Raw genomic sequence first — 22,184 nt, forward strand, 5'->3', positions numbered from 1 at the left:
AATAAATAAATATATATATATCTATATAAAAAAATAATGTTACTTTGAAATCAGAGGCAAGCCATACGCCAAGGTTGAGAAACAATCTCTAAACAGTGGAGGCGGATTACGACACCACCAATCTACCACTCCATATGATGCTGTCTTTTTGAGGAGATGAAATAATTTTGCCTCTAACAAGTAACAAGCAAACAGCCACTTCAAGGCACCCACAACCATTGTTACAACTGAATGAAATGTTAACAAGGGTGCTTGTGAATGTGAGTATTCTCATTCAACCAGTTCATGTGTTCTCAGGGAATTGAATGAATCGCAACATGGACTGTTCCGATGGTAAGACGTTTTGCCTCACCCGAGCAGGCTTCATCAGTGCACCAACGCTATATAGGACAACTCTTGGTCTCTCTCCTGTGTATCTTAACAACTGTGGTTTTGCATTCCAAAAGAGCGAAACCATTCTTGGTTGGGGCGTGTCTGTAACTTAAAGGGTTACCAACTTACTTGGGTTTCCACACCAACAAACAGGCTATGGAGCTGTCCTATCTAGCCTTTGTGCATGGACTGATGAATCCTACTTGATGAGGGGTGGAAAGTGTTCTAAAACAACTAGAACAGTCCAGTTGCGATTAATTCAATGCTTTGAGCATACTGCATGGATGAAGGAGAATATTTACAGGCATATTTGAAATTAGAGGTAATGACAGTTACATAGGAAGATTTCAGAAGGCTTTTATTTTGAAATGTTGAATCTAATTTACATAAAAATAACAAAAATAAACAAAACTCATCAATTATAATAATTCAGTTTTAAAAGTGCTGGTTTGTTGGGCTGTACATTTTCAGCTCATGAGACTTGTGGACCCCTTTTGGTCCAAAATTTCGACAGTAGGACATTAGTACACACTACTGTAGTGTAGTCACTTTAGGCTACAAGTGTTCTGGGTGGTTCTGAAGGCAGGTGATGAACTTCTTCACCTCTTTGCCTTCAAAGCAGATCTGGTATATGGATGCAAAGAGTGGGAACCTAAAGGAGGAAGAGAATAATTTCTGAAAACGAATCAGTAAACTATTCAGTGTCTGCCAGGAAGGCCAGGTGACTTACTTGTTGACCACATTCTTCTTCTGTAGAATCTTGTATATCTCAGCCGAGGTTTGTGGACCCTGTAGTTTCTGGCCATTTAGCATTTCAGCCTCCAGCTCTGCGATGGACTTGTTAAGAAGAAATGTTTTTAATAATATAACACGATTAATGTTTTATGTTCCTTTCATCTTTTGGTCACGTTATTATCATTTGTCTGAGTCTCTGATTATGTGATGCTTTGTTTCTACATAATTTTAGATACAGTTTTTTAGGTAATATGCTTTCATTTTTATGTAGTTTCATCAATACATTTGTAAATTCTTGCATCAATTCATTGTTTATTGTGAGCGTGGATTTTTAATAAACTCAAACTAAAAAAAAGTGACGCATGAGCAATACAGTGTTTTTTTGTGTCTTTGTTGTGAGATGGACTACAGGAGAGAGGAACTGGTGCAAACAGTCACCTTGGAAGTTTTGACAAAGGCCTCTGCAACTTTGCGATTTCGTCCCCCGTAGCAAGTAGTGATAAGATCTGCCACGCCGCAGCTCTCCAAGAAGGTGTTGGCGCTCACTTGGCCCTTGCAGAACAACTTGGCGAAGGCAACCATCTCCATCAAACCCAGCCTGATCACAGCAGCTTTGGTGTTATCTCCAAATCCGAGGCCGTCACAGAATCCGGCCCCCAATGCCACGATGTTCTGGCATGCCAAATGAGCACACAATCATTAGCTCCCCTTGTAAATTGATTTGACGATATCTGCACATTTACCTTTAGGGCTCCACACAGCTCCACTGTGTCACTCTCCTGCACCACAGTAATGCGAAAATTGGGAGTCTGAAGCAGCTCTTTGAAGATAAGTCCATTTGCCTCATTTGTTGAGCCTATAGGTTTTGGAAATAGTAAAGAAAAAGAGCAACAAATGTCAACTGCAAGTAACAGAATGAAGCAAGCAACTAAACCAATCACCAATTGTGGTTTCGCAGAACTTCTCATCTGCCACCTCACTAGCAATGTTGGCCCCCATCAGGACGCTGACCTCAATTTCCAGTTCCTTTCTGATGATGTCTGAGATTAGATGCAATCTGTCTTGACCTTCGTTGATGCCCTAAAGGAAGGTAATTCCCAGAATCAAGCAACTTTGATTTATTTTGCCATCTGAACATGCAAAGAGGATCCTACTTTGATGAGTGAAATGCCGATCGCCCCGTCTGCAACGTGAGGCTTTATTTGGTCGCAAAGTGAGCTGACGAATTGGTGCGGGGTGACGAAAACTAGCAACTTTGCTCCTGTCACGGCCTCTGTGACATCTGGAACAGCCACCTATACAAAACAGTGACAAAAGTTAGGTCATGCAATAATGAGCTGATCCTTTACGGTGTTCAAAAGCTCCATCTTATTGTCAGAGGTGTCTTTGATGCTTGTGTTCAATTGTATAACCTTCTTATTGTCACATTGTGACATCTCACTATTTGTGTATGTTGATGTTGAATGCACCACAATACACAGACCCTCACACTATCTAAACCATAGGTTCAGATACTGTAAAAACATTATTTCCTAATGATTCCTTTTTATACTGGACAATTACCACATTCTTTGGCAGCTTGTGACCAGGCAAATATTTGACATTTTCATGCTCCGTGTTGATTATCTCACTAAGCTTCTTCCCATCGATCATTTCTTCATAAACCCACATGTTCACCACTGGGTCAAACCGGTTGGATGATCTGACATTGCACCCAATGATTTTGGCAATCGAAGAACCCCTTTAAAACAAAGCAAAACAGTGAAAGAAAATTGGATTTGTGTGAACCCTACAGCCATAGTCACTCAACAAAAAGAATAAAAATACATACAGAGGTGTATGATAGGATGTTAAAACGTCAACAGGTGCCAAATGCAAATGGATTTCTATGTAAACATACAGTATCCCAAACACAAAGCCTAATGAATCGTAGCTGTGGATACAGGTTTATTGTGTGTGTGTGTGTGTGTGTGTATAAAGTAAGCGTAGCTGTGGGTCCTACTAAAACGACATGACATAACAATATTGTGCTAAAGCAGTGATTCTTAAATTATGTTACGCGGGCACCCTCTAGTGGAAGCGAAAAAAATACTGAATTAAAAGCGCAAACGGCATTACTGTGGCTTCAAACATTTTTCCTTTTAGTCCAGAACAGTACATTTGTTAAAAAGAGCTCACTTGTCTTGAACTTTTAAGCAAAATCCATCTGCATAGTTTTTTTAGAACTATATATCTTTTTAAACTAGTTTTAATTTTCATATACAGTGTTTGTGATCAAATTGTGCATAGTGTTAAAGTGGCTTACCATAACAAATACTTTTTGATTCATTAAACTTTTGCTCTAGGCAAAGGTTTGGTGGCCTATAGGCCACTTTATTTTACTGATGATCAATATGGTCATACGTACATACGCTGAGGGCTAAGAATTTTACTTAAGAGGTTTCTTTTTAAAAGTATGAGAACTGTTCGGACTAAAACGGACTACGTGTGCAATCGGTTTGGCGTCGTTTTTTTTTTGATGTGATGGATTAAACAAATCGAAGTTTACACGAAAAAAATGGAACCCAATATATCACGCACGAGAGCGCAAACTGTTAATCTAAAATAGCATTCTGAGAGACACTTTTAAAAATTTAAATGTACCAGTTTCCCGATCCCAAGATGCAGACTTTTATCCCTGGCATTTTGGGCCTATGGTCGTTGTCTTCAAATCTTGTTTAATGTCTTCCGCATCAACTGACTTCCTTATACGCCCCACGATTCAACCAGGTGCATGTTTTACTAACACATTTTGCCACTGAAAATTGGATTTTTGACATTTGTAATTTTTTTTCCTATAACAAAAAATGTCAATAGTTTTAAAACAGTGACTCTTTCAAATCTTCATTTGCCAAGAGTAATGCCGATGCACCCATCTAGACATTTTCCATGCCGTTTTTCCTGTTTAGGGTCATCGCTGGTAATAGCTACACAGTAAGGCCAATTGTTTATTTATATTAGCGATATAATAAAATATCACATATATTAATTTACAAGGTGAAATAATTGCAAATATAATCTTATTTGACGTCACACCGGATATGTTGACACCGATGTGGAAATTTCCTGTGATAGATGCTATTTATTTATTTATTTTTGTAATTATTTGCTAAATAATGTTCATCAATAAACGTCAGTACTCAGTGATTGATGAATTCGGTTTTAGTACACTCTGAAGCAGTTTTACCTATGTCCGTATGATAGCGGTACTGGATCAAGTAGGACAGAATTTTCTTCTCGAAATCCACGAAGATCTAGATTAGTTATTTTTGACTGCTTAAGAAGTCATATGTTATTTAAAAAATAAAAATGTATTTGATTTTAGTTTTGTAATATTCTGATGCGAATCAATGACAATGAGTCACGTGATATGTTTCCGGTCGAGCCACCAGGAAGGCTGTCAAGCTAGTTTAGCTAGACATGTTTTATCAGGTTTTATACGAAATAGCAAGAAGACAAATGGCTTTCTGTAGCTTGTGTTATCAATACCAAATGGATTTTCAACGTCTATCTGCATTTTAAAGTAACATCGTCTTCTTTAATCACGTCTTGATTTGACGGGTTAGCTTAAGGCCAGCAGCAGACTGCGGCTAAGCTAAAGGTGGTGGTGTTGCCAGTGACTATGCAAGGCGAAACCACGTCAATACGAATCACGGAAAACGAAGGAAAACTGGATGTATTTCCCCAGAACAGGACTCCAAGCTCGGGTAGAGCAAGTGCCAAGAGCTGGCAGTATAGGTGAGTCTTTTTTATTAATTTTTTTTTTAGCTTGATGACGCTATTTAGCTGGTTATCCAATCGTATCATGTTTATTAGATGGCATCTCTCTTCAGAATCATCTCTCTTTATATGGACACACCGACCCTTTCAAAAAAATGTTAATATCATGCATGTTAATATAATTTTATTTCCATAATTCAATTAAAATTAAAAAAGTTAAACTTTCATAGCTTGTAGAGCCCACAAATTTAAACAATTTCAAGTATTTATTTTTACATAATTTGAGCTTCCAGCTCATAAAACCCACAAAATAAAAAATTCAAAAACTGTGAAGAAATCACCATTTACTTCAAATTTCTTTTAGAAAAAAAAGAGAGGAATTAGGGTCACATTATCTATCCATCCATCCATCCATCCATCCATTTTCTTTAACGCTTATCCTCACTAAGGTCGTGGGCTGCTGGAGCCTATCCCAGCTATCTTCGGGCGTGAGGCGGGGTACACCCTGAACCGGTCGCCGGCCAATAGGGTCACATTAAATCAATCAAAATATGTAAGTAAAATAAGTTTGTTTAAATTGTGGGCCCTGATTCTATAATCTATGAAAATAAAACTTTTTGAATGGAAATGTGGAAATAAATCAACTTTTCCATGATATTAAAAGTTTTTGGAAAGGGTATGTATGTATGTATGTGTGTGTGTGTAAGTATATGTAGATATTTTATTTTTATTTTTCCTGGACCGCTCATCACCATTAGGGTCACGGGCGTGCTAAAGCCTGTCCCAGCTGACTTTTGGGATACACCCTGAACTCGTCGCCAGCCAATCGCAGGGCACCTCCAGTACAAACAAACAACCACATGCACTCATATTGACCCCTCTGGGCAATTTTGGATTTTCAACTAACCTACCAGGTGGATCGGTGACCAACTGGTTAGAGCGTCTGCCTCACAGTTCTGAGGAGCGGGGCTCAATCCCTGGCCCCGCCTGTGTGGAGTTTGCATGTTCTCCCCGTGCCTGCGTGGCTTTTCTCCGGGCACACCAGTTTCCTCCCACATCCCCAAAACATGCATTGTAGGTTAATACACAACTCTAAATTGCCCGTAGGTGTGACTGTGAGTGCGAATGGTTGTTTGTTTGTATGCCCTGCGATTGGCTGGCAACCAGTTCAGGGTGTACCCAGCCTCCTGCCCGATGATAGCTGGGATAGGCCCCAGCACGCCCTCGACCCTAGTGAGAAGAAGCGGCTCAGAAAATGGATGGATGGATGGAACTAAGATACCATGCATGTTTTTGAGATGTGGGAGGTAGGGTTGGGCATCGAGAATTGACAACCGATTGGAACCGGAACGTTAGTCCCGGTTCTCCCAGAATCGTTCAAATTAAAAAATTTCGGTTCCCAGTTTCGATGCCTACAGTCCGCCCACCCCGAATAAGAAGTGGTGAAAATCAACGAAGAAGCGGCGAAAACCAACGAAAAAGAATAACGCGCACGAAGACGTGCTTGTGTCCAACAGCAGCGGTGAACAAAAGTGTGTTTTAACTTTGTAAAAATTCATGACCAGTCGCCTCAGTGCAACATTTGGGATTAGATTATATTGTGCAAAGGAGGCTTTCATGATGTGTAGCGTCTGACGCTCTCCGAGCATCAGCCTACACCGTGCACAGCTTCAGTGAAGCCAACTCTTAGTCAAATGGGTGAGTGAAACAATAAAATACATCTATGCCAACATTGAGACAGCTAACAAGGCAAATGGTTGGTTGCACTTTTTCACTTATCGTTTTTAGAGCCGATGACAGAAAAAAAAAAAAAAATCTTAACATTGAGCTAAAACTTCACCGTAGCAACTTTACATAACAATGAATTGGGACAAACTTCACATAAACGTTATTTCACAGTCTCGCAGACACGAACTTGTCCCTCATCAGTGGGTAAGGAAAGGAATCAATATTTTATAGCATTTTGTTCCACGCATAAAAACAAAAAAACAAACAAAAAAAAATAACCAGTGCCGTGTGACGTTACTTTTCGTGCCAAAATGCTGATTTCTGGTGTGTACCCTTCAAAATAAAATGATACAAGCTTAAAACAGGAAGTCAAGTTAAAACATGCACATATAAACCATTTGATGTGATAAAACAGTCCCAAATAACGATTTTAACAATGCTATATTTAAGTTTTACTTGAAACATTAATGAATGAATATTAAGTCAATATTAAATATTAAGTTTATTATTTTATGAATTAGAATATTAAGTCAATTGAATTAGTTTACTTTTAATTCATAGGTTTGATAGTTATACTTGTTATAAAGAACGCTGAGTCAAATGTTCATTTTAGTCTATGCTGCGGGCTGCTAAGAAAATGGATGTTCATAATTTGGACACCCTTTATTTAAACCATGCAAACATTTTTGACCCAGCCCCTTAAAAGAATCGGAATTGAGACTCATTTGGAACCGGAATCGAAATAAGAAACGGGAATCAGAACCGGAATCGCTCTAATTCAAACGATGGCCAATGTGGGAAGAAACCGGAGTACCCAGAGAAAATCCATGCAGCCACGGAGAGAACATGCAAACTCCACACAGGCAAGGTCGGATTTGAACCCGGGTCCTCAGAACTGTGAGGCAAATGTGCTAATCAGTCGTTCGACGTGTGTGTGTGTGTGTGTGTGTGTGTGTGTGTGTGTGTGTGTGTGTGTGTGTGTGTGTGTGTGTGTGTGTGTCCATATACATATACATATATACATTTGCCTCACAGTTCTGAGGACCCGGGTTCAAATCCGACCTTGCCTGTGTGGAGTTTGTGTGTGTGTATATATATATAATATAAATATATATATATATATATATAATATAAATATAAATATATATATATAATTATGGCTGTGTGCCCAGTTCCAATGGTTTTCATCTTCTGTTTGTCTCCTTTTGCATAATAACATTGGCTGCAAGTGACCATATGGAGAATATCGATGGCTACTTGATGAAGTATACCAACCTCGTGACAGGCTGGCAGTATAGGTGATGTGACATACTCAAATGCACAACCATTGAAGTTCAACTTTGCATTGCCTTGTCACTGTAATTTACAGAGTTGTACACTTTATCTTGTTGTTTCCAGGTTCTTTGTCTTAAACAATGAGGCGGGGTTGCTGGAGTACTTTGTCAATGAGCAGTCCCGGCCTCAGAAACCTCGTGGCATGCTCCCCCTGGCCGGGGCAGTCATCTCCCCCAGTGACGAGGACTCTCATACATTCACTGTCAATGCCATCAGTGGAGAACAGTACAAGCTAAGGGGTGTGTTGGACACATTGCTGTCTGTTTCTCACTTTGCTCACATTCAAATTTGTTTCTCATTTTCTCATCCATCAGATTCATGCAGTATTGATCTGGATGTTTTTTGGTCTTTGTTGCATGTTGTTGGAGTAGGGCTTAACATTCCTTTTGACGTTGAGTAACCCTGATCATATATATTAGACTTTACACCAATTTTATTGGCCTGATTGGTATCGGCCGATAATTAGCATTTTATGCTGATGGGCTGATCGGCTTTAATGTCATAATTCGCCGATCCTATCAATGACGTCAATTATCGGCTCCGCAAAAGACATTTACTCCGCGTCGCCATCGTGCACAGTATATTTGAATCCAAAAGCTAGTTTATTTTTAGCCTTTTTGTGTGTCTTTTGACGTTGTAATGTAAATATCTGACGGTCAATAAAGTTATTTAAAAAAAAAAAAAAAAAAAAAACATGTCTGAGACAGACAACACATAATGTCCGGATCAGATTACAAGACAAATTGTCAGACTGCTGCAATAAAATCATGTATTCCGATACCACCGCATCACGTTTTTTACAATCATTGGGTTTTATCTTGTCAACTCAAATGCGACCGGATACACTCGTTACCGTGGCGACGACAACAAGCGTGTATCGCGCCGTCTGTATTATAAGGACAAAATGGGAAAAACGTGTGTTGGTGGTCACCGGTGCTCAGGACATGAGAGAATATTCGTTTAAGGCTTGCTTGAGGTATGTTCACGTACTTTTAATACGATACGGCTCGCAAGCAGGCAACAAAAACGTTATGTAGCCTAGCAAGCCTAGTGCTAGCACTAACGGTTATACGTAAACATGCCGCCATTCTGTCGAATCATGCTCTAAAGTTTCGGTGTGGGTGAAGTAATTTAATTACAGTAAGTTAGCACCCATTATTTCTGTCATATTGTAATGTTGGTTTGACCTGACTGATTAGAATACATGATCTGTCTAGAGCAGCACCCCCACAAACAAAAATGTCACAAAAAGTGGATACATTAATTACTGTAGGTACTTCCTTCCATCTAATAGAAAGACAATTCATTTGTTCTGTCTGTCACTATGCCTCACTGGCATAAATAGATGAACAAAGATATACATTTATTGTAAATATTTTTTTTTGAGCAATTAAGTATATACAGTAAATTAACAGGTCATTTAAATAGACACATTACTCCATCTTGTGATCGGCTCGGTGATCGATTGTTTTTTTTAAACTCTGTGATCGGCCCCAAAAATCCTGATCGTGTAAAGCCTAATATATATGTGTCATTCTCAGCCACAGACGCCAAAGAGAGGCAACACTGGGTGAGCAGACTGCAAATCTGCACACAGCATCACACTGAGGCCATGGGGAAGGTAAGACTGTTTGAAACAGGTGGGGAAATATTTCACTTGATTTAATTAAACCTTGCCTCGCTTTACTTAGAGTAATCCTCCACCTAAGTCGCGCAGCTACTCGATGGTGTCTCAAGGCAGCAGCAGCTCACCCATGTCTCTGCGTCGACCTAGCCAGAATCCCACCTCCTTATTCCACTGGCAAATGCACAAGGGCTCATCACTGTACTCCAGCAAGCGTTCCCTGCTGCCAGACCACCTAATGGATGCCAGAGAAGTCAATAATTAAGCACACTACACTGATTGACAGAAATGTGTATTGTTTTAATTATACAAAAGAAGACAATGTCAAAAGGTGTCAAATACATGTTATTATATTCTTTTGAGATTTTTGTAACCAATAACCAAACACATTACACCTCGCCCTCTAGATGATGAGCCAGGCTCAAAGCCAGCACAAAGACCTGATCCAGGGCATAGAGGGCCTACCTGCAGGTCCTGGACTTTCCGCTTTGGACCAGGACCTGCTAATGCTCAAGGCTACCTCCATGGCCACCATGACCTGCCTCAACGAGTGCCTACATATCCTGAACCTGCAGCAGGTGGCCAGGCAGAGCGGTTCGATGGGAGGTGAGCTGCTTCCTTTCCATATCTTAAAATTGTGATGAAAGCGAAACAGAATTTGTCGTAATTAGTAGGTCTACAAGTCAAGATGTTCTTGTTCAGCTGGCCTCCATCCATTCAAGACAAACAGTGGAATAATTTTGCATTATTGATAGGGAACTTTACCTATTATTGCCACCTGTATCAACAGTAATTGGACCTCAGGTAGTTACAATATCCAAGCAGCGCTGTGACACATAGCAGTTTTAATTAGTTTTTTTTTTTTAAATACTGTATGCAGCACACGTAGTACAGTATTCATGTCAGATTTGACTTTGACTTTAAAACTCACTCTCTGTTGAAAATCATTTGAAACAGGAAAACAGCCAGGTCATGTCCCACTTTTCTGAAGCAGATCTTATTACTCAATGCATATTTCATCAGTCAGCACCAATCGCAACAGCCAATCAGATTAAATTGCCCGGCAGCATGCAAGGTGAATTTGAATGGGATTGGCCCACCCCTAAATTTGCATAAAAAGATGCCACACCGGCAGACCTAAGCCAATCAAACGACGAGGAGGTTTCCTGTCGGCGGGTCAAGTATTGTGAGCCACGGTTTGTCTGAAGGGTCGAGTTGCACTCCGCTGATCTTGAACTAGAACCATCTGTCTACCACATGTCAGGCAGTTGTGGCCGTTGTATCGCGAGTGGTAGGTTCCTGTCGAGCTACGTGTGTGTGTGTGTGTGTGTGTGTGTGTGTGTGCGCGCATGCGTGCACAGAGTTGTGAGTGTTGGGGAGGCCTTGGGAGGGGGGGAAATTAATATAATGAGTACCTCTGAACCTGCTGCTCTGCACCCCCCGCTCATGACAGGATCCACCATTGAGTGGCTGGAGCCCAAGCTGCCTGAAATCCTGAAGAATGGCAGCAGTTCAATGGGCAGCTTCACAACAGGAGAGGGCATGCTGGAGGAAGGATGTCTGGAGCTCAGCAGCCCGGAGTCCTGCAGTTTCTCTGGGGTGAGACACCAAGAGCTACAGTCTTTCCCAAGGTGTACCAACATACAGGACAACATGGATGAATGATTTCATTATTGTCTTGCTCTTTCAGGAGCAAGAAGACATTGATGCTGAGGATGAGATAATGGACTCTGTCACAGAGAAAGAGGAGGACCTGTGTGCAGTGGAGGAGGAGCGCAGTGTCATTCTACACCTGCTCTCGCAGCTGAAGCTGGGCATGGACCTCACGCGGGTAGGTCGAGTTCCCTGTGCTGACAGATAACAAAAACAAATTTTGACGTGCTGACTTAAAATAAGCTCCATGTCTTGCCCACCGTGTGCTGTGGAGTTCATCTGATTATTTTTTCTGGTCGGAGCTTGTGTTTATATTAGCAAGGGCTTGTTTGCAACTTCCAAGGCACAGTTTTTGAACCTAGATTAATTTACTTAATGATGGCTCGGTAATTTGTCAATTATTTCCCTATTCAAAAAACACCTACCATTCTTAAAGCTGATTTGAATAATGAAATGTGTGCTTGCAGGGTCTGAAGTTGTAATAACAAATTTCAGAACCAAAACCAGAATCATCTTCATTTGCCAAGTATGTCAAAAACAGACAAGGAATTTATCTCCAGTAATTGGAGCCACTCTAGTACAACAGACAGCCATTTGACAAAAAATACTTTTAAGACAAAAACATAAAACACCGTACGGCGAGTCACTGAGCAATGAAAGGTGGTAATGAGGTAATGCTGATGCAATTATTATTTTTTTTTTGACAGTTGTGCAAATGATGCAGTCCTCTTGCAATTTAGAGCAGTTTGAAATGACTAATAGAGCAATAATCTGGTACAGTGACAATTATGCAAATGGTGCAGAGACTTAAATAAATGTAAGCATTTTGAAGTGACAAGTAATGCGATAAGCTGGAACAGTGACAATTGTGCAAATGGTGCAGATACTTCTCAAGCATGAGTGGCCAGTATTGGTCAACAACCGATATGCAAATAGTGCAGAGTGACAAGACTACTACAGTGAGTGCACGAATAATGTATAATTCGCCCGACAGAGATGTGACAACAATCGCAATGCAAAATTGGCAGCATGTTACAATGGAATTGTAAGTTAAATGTTTAAGAAGTTAATGGCAAGAGGGAAGAAGCTATTGGAATGTCTGCTTGTTTTAGTTTGTTTTGATCGATAGCGCCTACCTGAGGGAAGGAGCTGGAAGAGGTGGTGACCAGGATGTGGAGGGTCCAAAAGGATTTTGCATGCTCTTGTCTTAGGTCTGGCAGTGTGCAAGTTCTCAAGGGTGGGTAGGGGGGTACTGATGATTTTTTTCGGCAGTCTTGATTGTCCGTTGCAGTCGGAGTTTGTCCTTTTTTGAAGCAGCACCAAACCAGACTGTGATGGATGAACACAGGACTGATTCGATGACTGCTGTGTAGAACTGCCTCAACAGCTCCTGTGGCATGCCGTGCTTCCTCATAAGCCGTAGTAAGTACTTCCTCTGCTGGGCCTTTTTGAGGATGGAGTTGATGTTCGTCTCCCACTTCAAGTCCTGAGAGACTGTAATTCAGAGGAGCTTGAAGGTCTCGACAGTTGACACAGAGCAGCGGGACAGCGTGAGAGACAGCTGTAGTGAAGTATGCTTCTTAAAGTCCTCGATCATCTCAACAGCCTTGACTGTGTTCAGCTCCTGTTTGTGTTGGCCGCACCACTGCTTCAGCTGCTCCACTTCTTGTCTATATGAGGACTCTGCTATGACTATGCAGTCTTTAATGAGGCCGATGACTGTGGTGTGGTCTGCAAACTTCAAGAGTTTGACAACTGGGTGTGTTGAGGTGCAGTCGTTTGTGTAGAGAGAGAAGATTGGCGTAGAGAGGACACATCTTCCCGGTGCTGATGGTGAGTGTGGACAGCCTCACCTGCTGTGTCCTGCACGTCACGAGACGCTGAGCTAGAGAAGCTAGGAGGAGAGGAGTTTGGGGATGATGGTAGTGAATGCAGAGCTGAAGTCCACGAATAGGATCCTCGCGTAGGTTCCCTCACTGCCGAGGTGTTCTAGGATGAAGTGCAGTCCCATGTTGACTGCCTTATCCACAGACCTGTTTGGTCTGTTGGCAAACTGCAGGAGGTCCAACAGGGGACCTGTGACGCTCTTGAGGTGGTCCAGCATGAGGTGTTCAAAGGACTTCATGACCACAGATGTGAGGGTAACAGGCCTGTAGTCGTTCAGACCCAAGATTGCAGGTTTCTTAGGGACTGTAATGATGGGGACGTGAGGTCTGGACCTGCCGCTTTGTTGATCTTTTGTTGTTTGAAGTCCTGTTCATGGATTGTCAACGGAGAAGGGGGAGTCAGAGGTATGATGGTGGTGCGGCTGGGTGCTGTGGGGTGTTAAAGTGTCCTTTTCAAATTTGCATTATGTGTTCAAGTTGTTAGCTAGTCGTTTATTGTTCTCTGCTTGAGGGGATGGTTGCTTGTAGATGGTTAGCGATTGTAATCCACACCAGACTGACTTAGTCGTTAGCAGTAAACTGTTTTTCCATCTTTTCTGCATAATTTCTCTTTGTGATGTAATTTTTTTTAGTTAGCTGATGTCTAGCCTGATTATACAGGGCTCTATCCCCACTTCGATAGGCGTCCTCTTTAGCCTGGCGAAGTTGCTGAAGTTTGACTGTGAACCACTGCTTATTGTTATTGAACGTGCAAAGTGTCTTTGTTGGTACACACATATCTTCACAGAAACTGATATAGGATGTGATATCCGTTTATACATCCAGGCTGCCGGTGGAAGTTTCAAAGACACTCCAATCTGTGCAGTCTAAACAATATTGAAGTTCTATCTTTGCATCATTGGTCCACTTCTTCTCTGTTTTAAATTTGATCCAAAACATACCACGCTGGTGGGCTTGGTGCTGACATTGTTTGTCGTAGTCGTGAGTCAAGGCGGGTCGCTTTTATTTACATGAGCAATTGGTGATTCCTCTTTCCAAATCAGTTAAGATTAAATGCCATAGACCAGGGGTGTCCAAACTTTTTGCAAAGAGGGCCAGATTTGGTCAGATGAAAATGTATGGGGGGCGACCATTCGGCCTGACATTCCTCGAACCATTAACATTGTAAATTAACATGTAAATATTTAACTATATCACTTTGCTGTCTGCAGCTAGGTCGATATTGCAAATGAGAATCTGTTTTCAATTGCATTACCAGGATAGTTAAAGGTTAAAATAATAATAAATTAAATACAAATTAACTATTTTATAAAAGTTGACTGAAATTTTTTTGAAACATGTATTTATTGATTTTGTTTTAACAAATCACATCCCAGTGCATTTTGACAAAGAATAGTATAGTGGCTATGCAGCTAGTATAGTGATTATACTATTATTATAATGTATAATATAGTCATCTGATTTGACTATAGTATAGTCAAATACGATGACAGAAATTTGACAAAACTGTGGTTTGATCATCACAAAAAATCAATTCACTGAGACTCGTAGCTCGCCTTTGTAGAATTTTCATTTGAATCACGGGCTCTTGTGAAAAAGCGCTGCTGTGCTATCAAAACAGCTTCCAGTGGCTTCAGTTTTTCAGCACGTTTGTTCGCCGGTAGCTTGTCATAGTTAACATGTTTCGTCTGGTAATTAAATTCTTTGAAAACAGCCACAGCCTCTTGGCAAATTAGGCAGACACAGTTGTTTCGCATGTCAGTGAAGAAATCCACTTGTCCCGGACACTGCGGCCCTCGTTGTCAACTTTCCTCTTTTTAGTGTCAGTTGCCATTTTAGAAATGGGCTAAAAACATACCACAGGGGTAAACGTTTACAAAGGGGTCACACAACGAGAGTGCGGCCACAGGTCTACTGCCACCCTCTGGTGAAATATAAAATGGCTTTTTTTTTTTGTATGTCTGTATTGTTTACTGTGGTAAACTGTGCTGGCGGGCCACATATTATTGATTTTATGACATGATGCTTCGGGCCGGAGGAAATTTGGACACTGGCCGGACTTTGGGCATGCCTGCCATAGACGAACGGCTTAACAAAAGAACTGTTATTGTACCAAACAAAAGTATGTTCCAGACTCCAAAGACTTGTGTGTCGTATTCTTCTTAAAGTTAACATCGCCGCCATTTGCGCAATCTCTGCGCAGAGCTCTCTGCGACTATAGATAGAACTCCGGCAATCGTGGCTGCCACGTCAGTGCATTGCCTGGAAATGTCACCACATTCAACATGGCCGCCACATGTCAATGGATTGACTTTGATTGGAATGTCACCACATTCAACATGGCCGTCACGTCGGCTGGATCTAGTCATTTGCATATCTGTTACCCGAAAATACGTGTGTCCCAGTCTTTGCCTATATTGTGCCACAGTGCCAGTAAACAACGGCGTCCAATTCTGGAACTAACAGACTCTGTCAACGCCGGTATATGTGACAACGAGAAACTATTTTTGGACACATGTACTGTCCAGACGGTCCGTTATTTTCGGTACCTGTTAAATCGAGGTTCCACTGAATTGGCGAGACTCAATGACACATTGACCATTCACACTCGAATTCACACCTAAAGGTAATTTCTTCAGTTCACATAACATGCATTTTTGGGAAAGTGGGAAGAAACTAGAGTCCAGTACCTAGAGAATACCATCAAAAGCTTGGGTGAAACTGCCAAGAGAGGAACAGGGGACAGCTGTATGACAATGCATCAGTGGTGCGTACATCAAGTGCCGCATAGAGAAACTATTGACTGTTTCCATAAAAAGACTGCCCAATGTTTACAATAGTCATGAAATTACATATAGTAAATCATTCATCTCTCCCCGTGCCTGTGTGGGTTTTCTCCGTGTACTCAGGTTTCTTCCCACATTCCATGAACAGGTTAGTGAGGATAAGCGGTATGGGAAATGGATGGATGGAAATGATTCATCAATGTTATGGCCCCGGTTTTGATGCAAATGTGAAAACACAAGTAAAAAGTGTTGAAAATCAATCCATCCATCCATCCATTTTCTGTACCGCTTATCCTCACTAGGGTCATGGGCGTGCTGGAGCCTATCCCAGCTATCCTCGGGCGAGAGGCGGGGTACACTCTGAACTGGTGGCCAGTGAATCGCAGGGCACATATAAACAAACAACCATTCACACTCACATTCACACCTATGGGTAAATTAGAGTCTTCAATTAACCTAGCATGTATGTTTTTGGGATGTGGGAGGAAACCAGAGTACCCGGAGAAAACCCACACAGGCACAGGGAGAACATGCAAACTCCACACAGGCGGGGCTGGGATTTGAACCCCGTTCCTCAGAACCGTGAGGTCTACTGTGCCACCGAAAAATCAATAAATGTTCATTTTTTTTGTATCACGAGTGATATTTTTACGTGTTAGAAGAAATGTAGGGATGCTTTAAAATGTTGAATGAGCCATTGTCTATATGTCTGGAGTGTAGATAATGCTTCTAACAAAAATACCATGTAGAAAATTGTAAACATAATACACAAAAGTGAAATAGATAAATTATTTTGACTGTCCTCCAGGTTGTTCTGCCCACCTTCATCCTGGAGAAGCGTTCTCTATTGGAGATGTACGCAGACTTCATGTCGCACCCAGAACTCTTTGTGGCTATCACCGACGGTAGCACCCCAGAGGACCGTATGGTCCGCTTTGTGGAGTACTACCTCACCTCCTTCCACGAGGGCCGCAAGGGTGCCATTGCCAAGAAGCCCTACAACCCCATCATTGGCGAAACTTTCCACTGCTCCTGGAAAGTCCCCAAGACACCAGAGGGCCCTTTTGCTGATTCCCCACAAGGAAGCCCTGACCCCACGGCTTCCCAGGATTCCTACCAAGTGCGCTTTGTGGCGGAGCAAGTATCCCATCACCCTCCTGTGTCTGGGTTCTACGCAGAATGCCAGGAGAGGCGCATGTGTGTAAACACTCACGTGTGGACTAAGAGCAAGTTCATGGGCATGTCCATTGGAGTCTCCATGATCGGGGAAGGTTAGCAGGTCATTTTTATTTATTTTACCTCACATTAAGAGAAAGCTGATGTGGAAGTTTTTAATGTTGATATTTGTCAGGTTGCCTAACTTTGCTGGAACATCATGAAGAGTACAGCTTCACGTTGCCATGCGCATATGCACGCTCCATCCTCACGGTCCCTTGGGTAGAACTGGGGGGCAAAGTCAACATCTCTTGCGCCAAGACAGGCTACGCTGCAATCATCACTTTCCAGACAAAGCCCTTCTATGGTGGCAAACTGCACAAGTAAGGACTTTGTTTCACTTATAAGTCAAAGAAAATGACACTGAATGACATTGTTTCCCAAATGTAGAGTAACAGCAGAGGTGAAGCACAACCCAACCAATGTGGTCGTGTGCCGCATTCAGGGTGAGTGGAATGGCGCTCTGGAATTTGCTTATACCAGTGGGGAGACCAGGGTGGTTGATGTCACCAAACTGCCTGTAACAAAAAAGTGGGTTCGGCCCATCGAGAAGCAAGGACCAACTGAATCCAGGTCAGTACATGGACTCAGGGAGTCTCTTGTCATAGCTGTGTAACATTCTTGTTACGTTTGTTTCTACACATGTAAACCGCATGTTTTTGAGTCACTGTTCATAAGGTTTAATAATGCATCAGAAATGAAGAAATCTCAATAAACAGTTTTTTTCTCTCTCGTTATTAACTCAACTCACAAATAAGTAAAAAAGGAACCATTGCATTTTATATGTTGATTATTCTTAAGATAAGTAGAAATGTAAATAAAAATTAACTATAATTTTTTAAACTTTAAAATGGGTCAGTTTTGCCCATCACACAACAGGAAGTTTAGACACCCTCAGGCCACAACATTTAGTGGCTGTAGTAGGCCTGCATAATCAAAAGGTGGATCCATCTTCTTCTGCTTATCCAGGGTTGGGTTATGGGGGCAGAAGCATAAGCAGATAGCCCCAGACTTTCCTCTCCCCCGGCACTTTGTCCAGCTCTTCTAAGGGGATCCCGTGGCGTTCCTTGGCCAGTTGAGGCACAGTCCTTCCAGCATTGGTCTTCCCTGGGGCCTCCTTGCTCGCAACACGTCATCAGGGAGACAGGTCAATTTTATTTCTATTGTGCCAATTCATAACTGAAGTTATTTCAAGGCACTTTACACATTGAGCAGGTCAAAAAACACCCTCCTTGTATAGTAAAGAAAAGAAGCTGAACGCCACATGAACAAGCACTTTGCAATGGAGGCAAGGAAAAATGCCCTCTCTAGAAAAAAACCTTTAACAGAACCCATGTCTGTCTCAGATGGTTGGGTTGAGATGAAGTAGAGGGACAGAGGATAGTTGGAGAAAGAAAACAGGAAGGAGGGGTGGAGTGACTAGGTGAGGGACAACAAGAGAACAATGGGCAAAAAAATTGCTGTATCAACAACGGTAATCTTAGGCCTGGTACACAAATAAGGATTTCTCATATCTTTAAAAGATTTGTTTCTGCATCAGATCCTGCACATGAAGATACAAAATTTGGCGTTTAACAATTTTGGTCTTGTGTGCGGTGTGCTCCAATAATGTCAACACAGAACACCACACACAAAAAATTCTGTTCTGCCGCCGAGCTCGAAATATTGCATGATCACACAAGATCTCCCAAAAATGAAAGAGAGTAGATACTTCCGGGTATGCGACGATGTTATTCAAGTGTTTCCAAAGGGACCGGAGGCGGGACCATTGTAAAATGGTCAAAAAAAGACTTGCTAATAGAATACTGTCTGTGGAACCCACTTTTAATCACACAACACCATTGGGTAAGAAGAAGAAGAAGAAGAAAAATCACCTTTTATTGTCATGAACATGCATGCAGTCACTGATGGTGTAGCGGTACACTCGCCTGACTTTGGTGCGGGCACCGTGGGTTCAGTTCCCACTCAGTGACAGTGTGAAGGTGAGTGTGAATGGTTGTCTGTGTCTATGTGCCCTGTGACTGACTGGCGACCAGTTCAGGGTGTAGTCCGCCTTTCGCCCGAAGTTAGCTGGGATAAGCGCCAGCGTCCCGCGACCCTACCCAGGATAAGCGGTGTTGAAAAAGGATGGATGGATGGATGCGTGCATGCACACGAAATTTGTTCTCTGCATTTTATACCCATCACAGTTTACACATACACACGTTAGTGGAACACACTGGAGCAGGGGACAGCTGAAGCGCCCGGGGAGCATTTCGGGCTATCAGTGTCTTGCTCAAGGACACCACAGCCGTGAGTCCGGGGGATGTTGACGGATGGTCCAGTCGGGGTCTTGAACCTCGGTTCCCCACGGTGGCAGGCGATGATCTTACCCATTGGGTCGCGGCTGTTTGTTCTTATTTATGGTGTATTATGGTTTATATTATTAATCTTAATAATTGATGATTTTTTATTAATATATAAATATATTAAAACAATAATCAATTAATATTTAAATTATCAGCAATATTATTATATACAATTGGTGTATGGTGTATTATTTAGTGTTTATAGTGCTCCATCCTGTAAAGATGGGTCACGATGGTCAGGATGTAGGACAGGTAGTGAGCCAGACGGTGCGACCGGTGTGTGGTGGGAGTGGCTATGAAGTGCCAAACTCCCCTGTAAAAAATGTATTTAATTTGTCAAATGAGAGGATATTCCAGTAAAATAATCATAAGGGCTGTGTAAAGAAATCAGAGCGTGGCCCCACACTAACTAAATCTCATAAGCATGTGTCTTGGGAGACATGCTCGTTAATCAACACTGCATGTGTCTTGGGAGACAAGCTCGTTAATCAACACTGCCACACATACTCATTACTACTCAGAGTTGTTTGGAGTTGCTCTGCAAGCATAATAAGGATGTCCCTAGAGCCAGGCTCTGCAGCCTTGGATGAGACAGTCAAGGTCCCTTCCTTAGGCCACCACCCAGCTCACAATGCACCCGACCCCATTGGACATTCCCACAGGTGAAGAAGAGGACATAACCCCTTTGGGCTGTGCTAGGCCGAGCACCATGGTGCAGGCCCCCGAAAAAAATAAAGCCCCTGAGACCCTGTCTTTGGGGATCATTGGGACACACAAATCGCAAACCCCTCCACCACGGGAAGGTAATGGCTTGAGGAGGGGCAGCATCATTAATGAGAGCCCAAAAGGTAGCTGTAACATTGAATATGCTTTTACAAAGATAAAAAAATAAATAAAGGTTGGCATTGTCAGACAAGTATTTAATAATGCTGTACAATAACATATTCTACAAGTCCACAAACTATTCTAGGGGAATGTATTATATGTTGAATATATTTGCATGTGTTTCAGGCGTTTGTGGCAGCATGTTACGGAGGCCTTGCGGCAGAAAGACATCGACAAAGCCACCGAAGACAAGAGGGTCCTAGAAGAGAGACAGCGGTCTGAGGAGAGACACCGGGCTGAGACAGAAACCTCTTGGAGGACCAAATATTTTGACAGGGAGGTGAGCAGTAATAACTCAATGTGGAACCTCCTACTTACTGTCCTGCAGACAATGCATAATGTATTAAAGCTAGATTTCGCTCCTCCAGGGTGATGGCTGGATTTATCACAAACTACTCTCCAAAAACTCTGCTGTTAAATCCTAGTTTTATCTCTGCTGTGGTCGATTTGCCTGTGGAATGAGAGCAAGATGACCTACACCCACAAACAGATGGACTCATAATATTCACAAAGCCTCCAAGCTTTTGTCCTGATTATATAGCTACATTATCCAACAACCAGCCACAACATTATGACCACTTGCACAATATAATGGTATCCAATACCAGAGCTGTCTTTCCAATGACCGTAATGTTTAGTTTTCAGTGACACCTGTCAGATCGGTCTTAATTTAACAATATACTCATTGTAGTTAGAACTGTACTGCATCATCATGAGAGCGGTGTCTAAAATATTAGTTAACTCTAAGTAGTTACAGGAGTGCAGCTCTCGTGTTGGAAATAATTATATTGTTTCAGTGTACATAATCTACTGTCAATAAAACTTGTTCTTGTACAGGTATTCTATAGCCTTAAATAGTCAGATGGACGAGGACTGATCTAGCCAGATTATCACAGATTGAGTATGCATTGACTCTGAGGGAATGCCCATGCCCCCCATCGTTTTATGTCCTTTGTTGTATTGCAATGGATGAAAGAACTTCATGTAAATGCATGCTAGACCTCTTGCATCTGCATTACACACATTTATACAATATATTAAAGGTTTTTAACCAATTGTGCTTGTTTTGTAATGGAATAAATACAATTTTCTTTAAACACGCTCTCGCACTTATTTCAAAACAGTTGGGGGCCCAGTTATCCCAATATTTTAAGAAAGCCAGTATTATACTCTACATTTATTTATATGTATGGAGAAATTGAGATTTACTCAAAAGTTTATAACAGACTTTTGACAATGTTTTAACCATATAGCTGCTGATGTCCCTGCACTGCTGTGTTCTGGTTTTTATATATTTTTTGTTTTGTTTGTTTTTTTGTAACCCTAAATGTCTGCACTGAGAAGGTGGCGGCCAGGTTAACAGAATAGAGTACTTTACTGCACAGTACAGTAGTGGACTCAAGTGCCTTACTCTGTCTTGTGTTCAATTAGTTTTCCACAGGATGGCGCTATCTTCACACTAGTGTGATAATAGTTGCTGAATGAAAATTAAGGTGGTTCTTCTCAGAACACCAAAACAAAAGCCAATACACAAGCAGAAATACGCGTGTATGCATGTGTGCAAGTGTACATGCACACTTTACAGTTTATTGCATCACGCTCCTAAATTGTAACCTCTATATCAAATTGTAAACTACAGATCCTGTCGAAGTGTATCAACAGCCTGTCTGCCATAAGACTAATCCTTAATGTTTTAAAGAAAAGGGGAAGTGCATTTTATGTTTTACACTCGTTTTTTGAATAAAAACATCTATCAAAACATTTCAATGTCCCATTTTACCTAAGCCATGGAAAAAATAACAGCCATTCAAATGCTGTTTTACTCTTCACTGAGGATAAGCGGTACAGAAAATGGATG

General features: G+C 41.6%; 2 protein-coding genes across 3 annotated transcripts; one reads left to right on the top strand and one right to left on the bottom strand.

Annotated features, from left to right (window-relative positions):
* Positions 1 to 713: 713 nt before the first annotated feature.
* Positions 714 to 3,869, bottom strand: gpd1c (glycerol-3-phosphate dehydrogenase 1c). The gene is made up of 8 exons (XM_061677600.1): positions 3,751 to 3,869; positions 2,671 to 2,848; positions 2,262 to 2,402; positions 2,049 to 2,187; positions 1,851 to 1,963; positions 1,546 to 1,779; positions 1,103 to 1,209; positions 714 to 1,024 (listed from the first exon to the last, which is right to left on the bottom strand). Exons 1-8 carry the CDS (start codon positions 3,789 to 3,791, stop codon positions 928 to 930), a joined length of 1,050 nt encoding a protein of 349 aa, XP_061533584.1. The 5' UTR covers positions 3,792 to 3,869; the 3' UTR covers positions 714 to 927.
* A 402-nt stretch (positions 3,870 to 4,271) lies between these two features.
* Positions 4,272 to 21,423, top strand: LOC133403073 (oxysterol-binding protein-related protein 11-like). Of its 2 annotated transcripts, XM_061677578.1 has the most exons (13): positions 4,282 to 4,884; positions 7,824 to 7,892; positions 7,993 to 8,168; positions 9,471 to 9,550; positions 9,621 to 9,806; positions 9,961 to 10,159; positions 11,007 to 11,152; positions 11,244 to 11,384; positions 16,687 to 17,149; positions 17,230 to 17,416; positions 17,484 to 17,666; positions 20,453 to 20,606; positions 20,695 to 21,423. In XM_061677578.1, the coding sequence occupies exons 1-13, from the start codon at positions 4,769 to 4,771 to the stop codon at positions 20,749 to 20,751; spliced, it is 2,157 nt and encodes a 718-aa protein (XP_061533562.1). In that variant the 5' UTR covers positions 4,282 to 4,768; the 3' UTR covers positions 20,752 to 21,423. The 2 variants fall into 2 exon arrangements, with proteins under 2 accessions (XP_061533572.1, XP_061533562.1); XM_061677588.1 differs by lacking the exon at positions 20,695 to 21,423 and having other exon boundaries at positions 4,272 to 4,884; positions 17,539 to 17,666; positions 20,453 to 20,541.
* The last annotated feature ends 761 nt before the right edge of the window (positions 21,424 to 22,184 follow it).

Source organism: Phycodurus eques, chromosome 1 (genome assembly GCF_024500275.1).
Source record: "Phycodurus eques isolate BA_2022a chromosome 1, UOR_Pequ_1.1, whole genome shotgun sequence".
NCBI lineage: Eukaryota > Metazoa > Chordata > Actinopteri > Syngnathiformes > Syngnathidae > Phycodurus > Phycodurus eques.

What these genes read in the sequence shown, in the direction of transcription:
- gpd1c (XM_061677600.1), bottom strand. Translation starts at nt 3,791, where the DNA reads ATGCCAGGGATAAAAGTCTGCATCTTGGGATCGGGAAACTG. An exon ending in ACAAGCTGCCAAAGAATGTG is followed by an intron (nt 2,403 to 2,670) that starts GTAATTGTCCAG and finishes TGTTTTGTATAG; the next exon opens with GTGGCTGTTCCAGATGTCAC. An exon ending in CCTTTGTCAAAACTTCCAAG is followed by an intron (nt 1,210 to 1,545) that starts GTGACTGTTTGC and finishes CTTCTTAACAAG; the next exon opens with TCCATCGCAGAGCTGGAGGC.
- LOC133403073 (XM_061677578.1), top strand. Translation starts at nt 4,769, where the DNA reads ATGCAAGGCGAAACCACGTCAATACGAATCACGGAAAACGAAGGAAAA. An exon ending in GCAGAGCGGTTCGATGGGAG is followed by an intron (nt 10,160 to 11,006) that starts GTGAGCTGCTTC and finishes CGCTCATGACAG; the next exon opens with GATCCACCATTGAGTGGCTG. An exon ending in CCAAATATTTTGACAGGGAG is followed by an intron (nt 20,607 to 20,694) that starts GTGAGCAGTAAT and finishes TCGCTCCTCCAG; the next exon opens with GGTGATGGCTGGATTTATCA.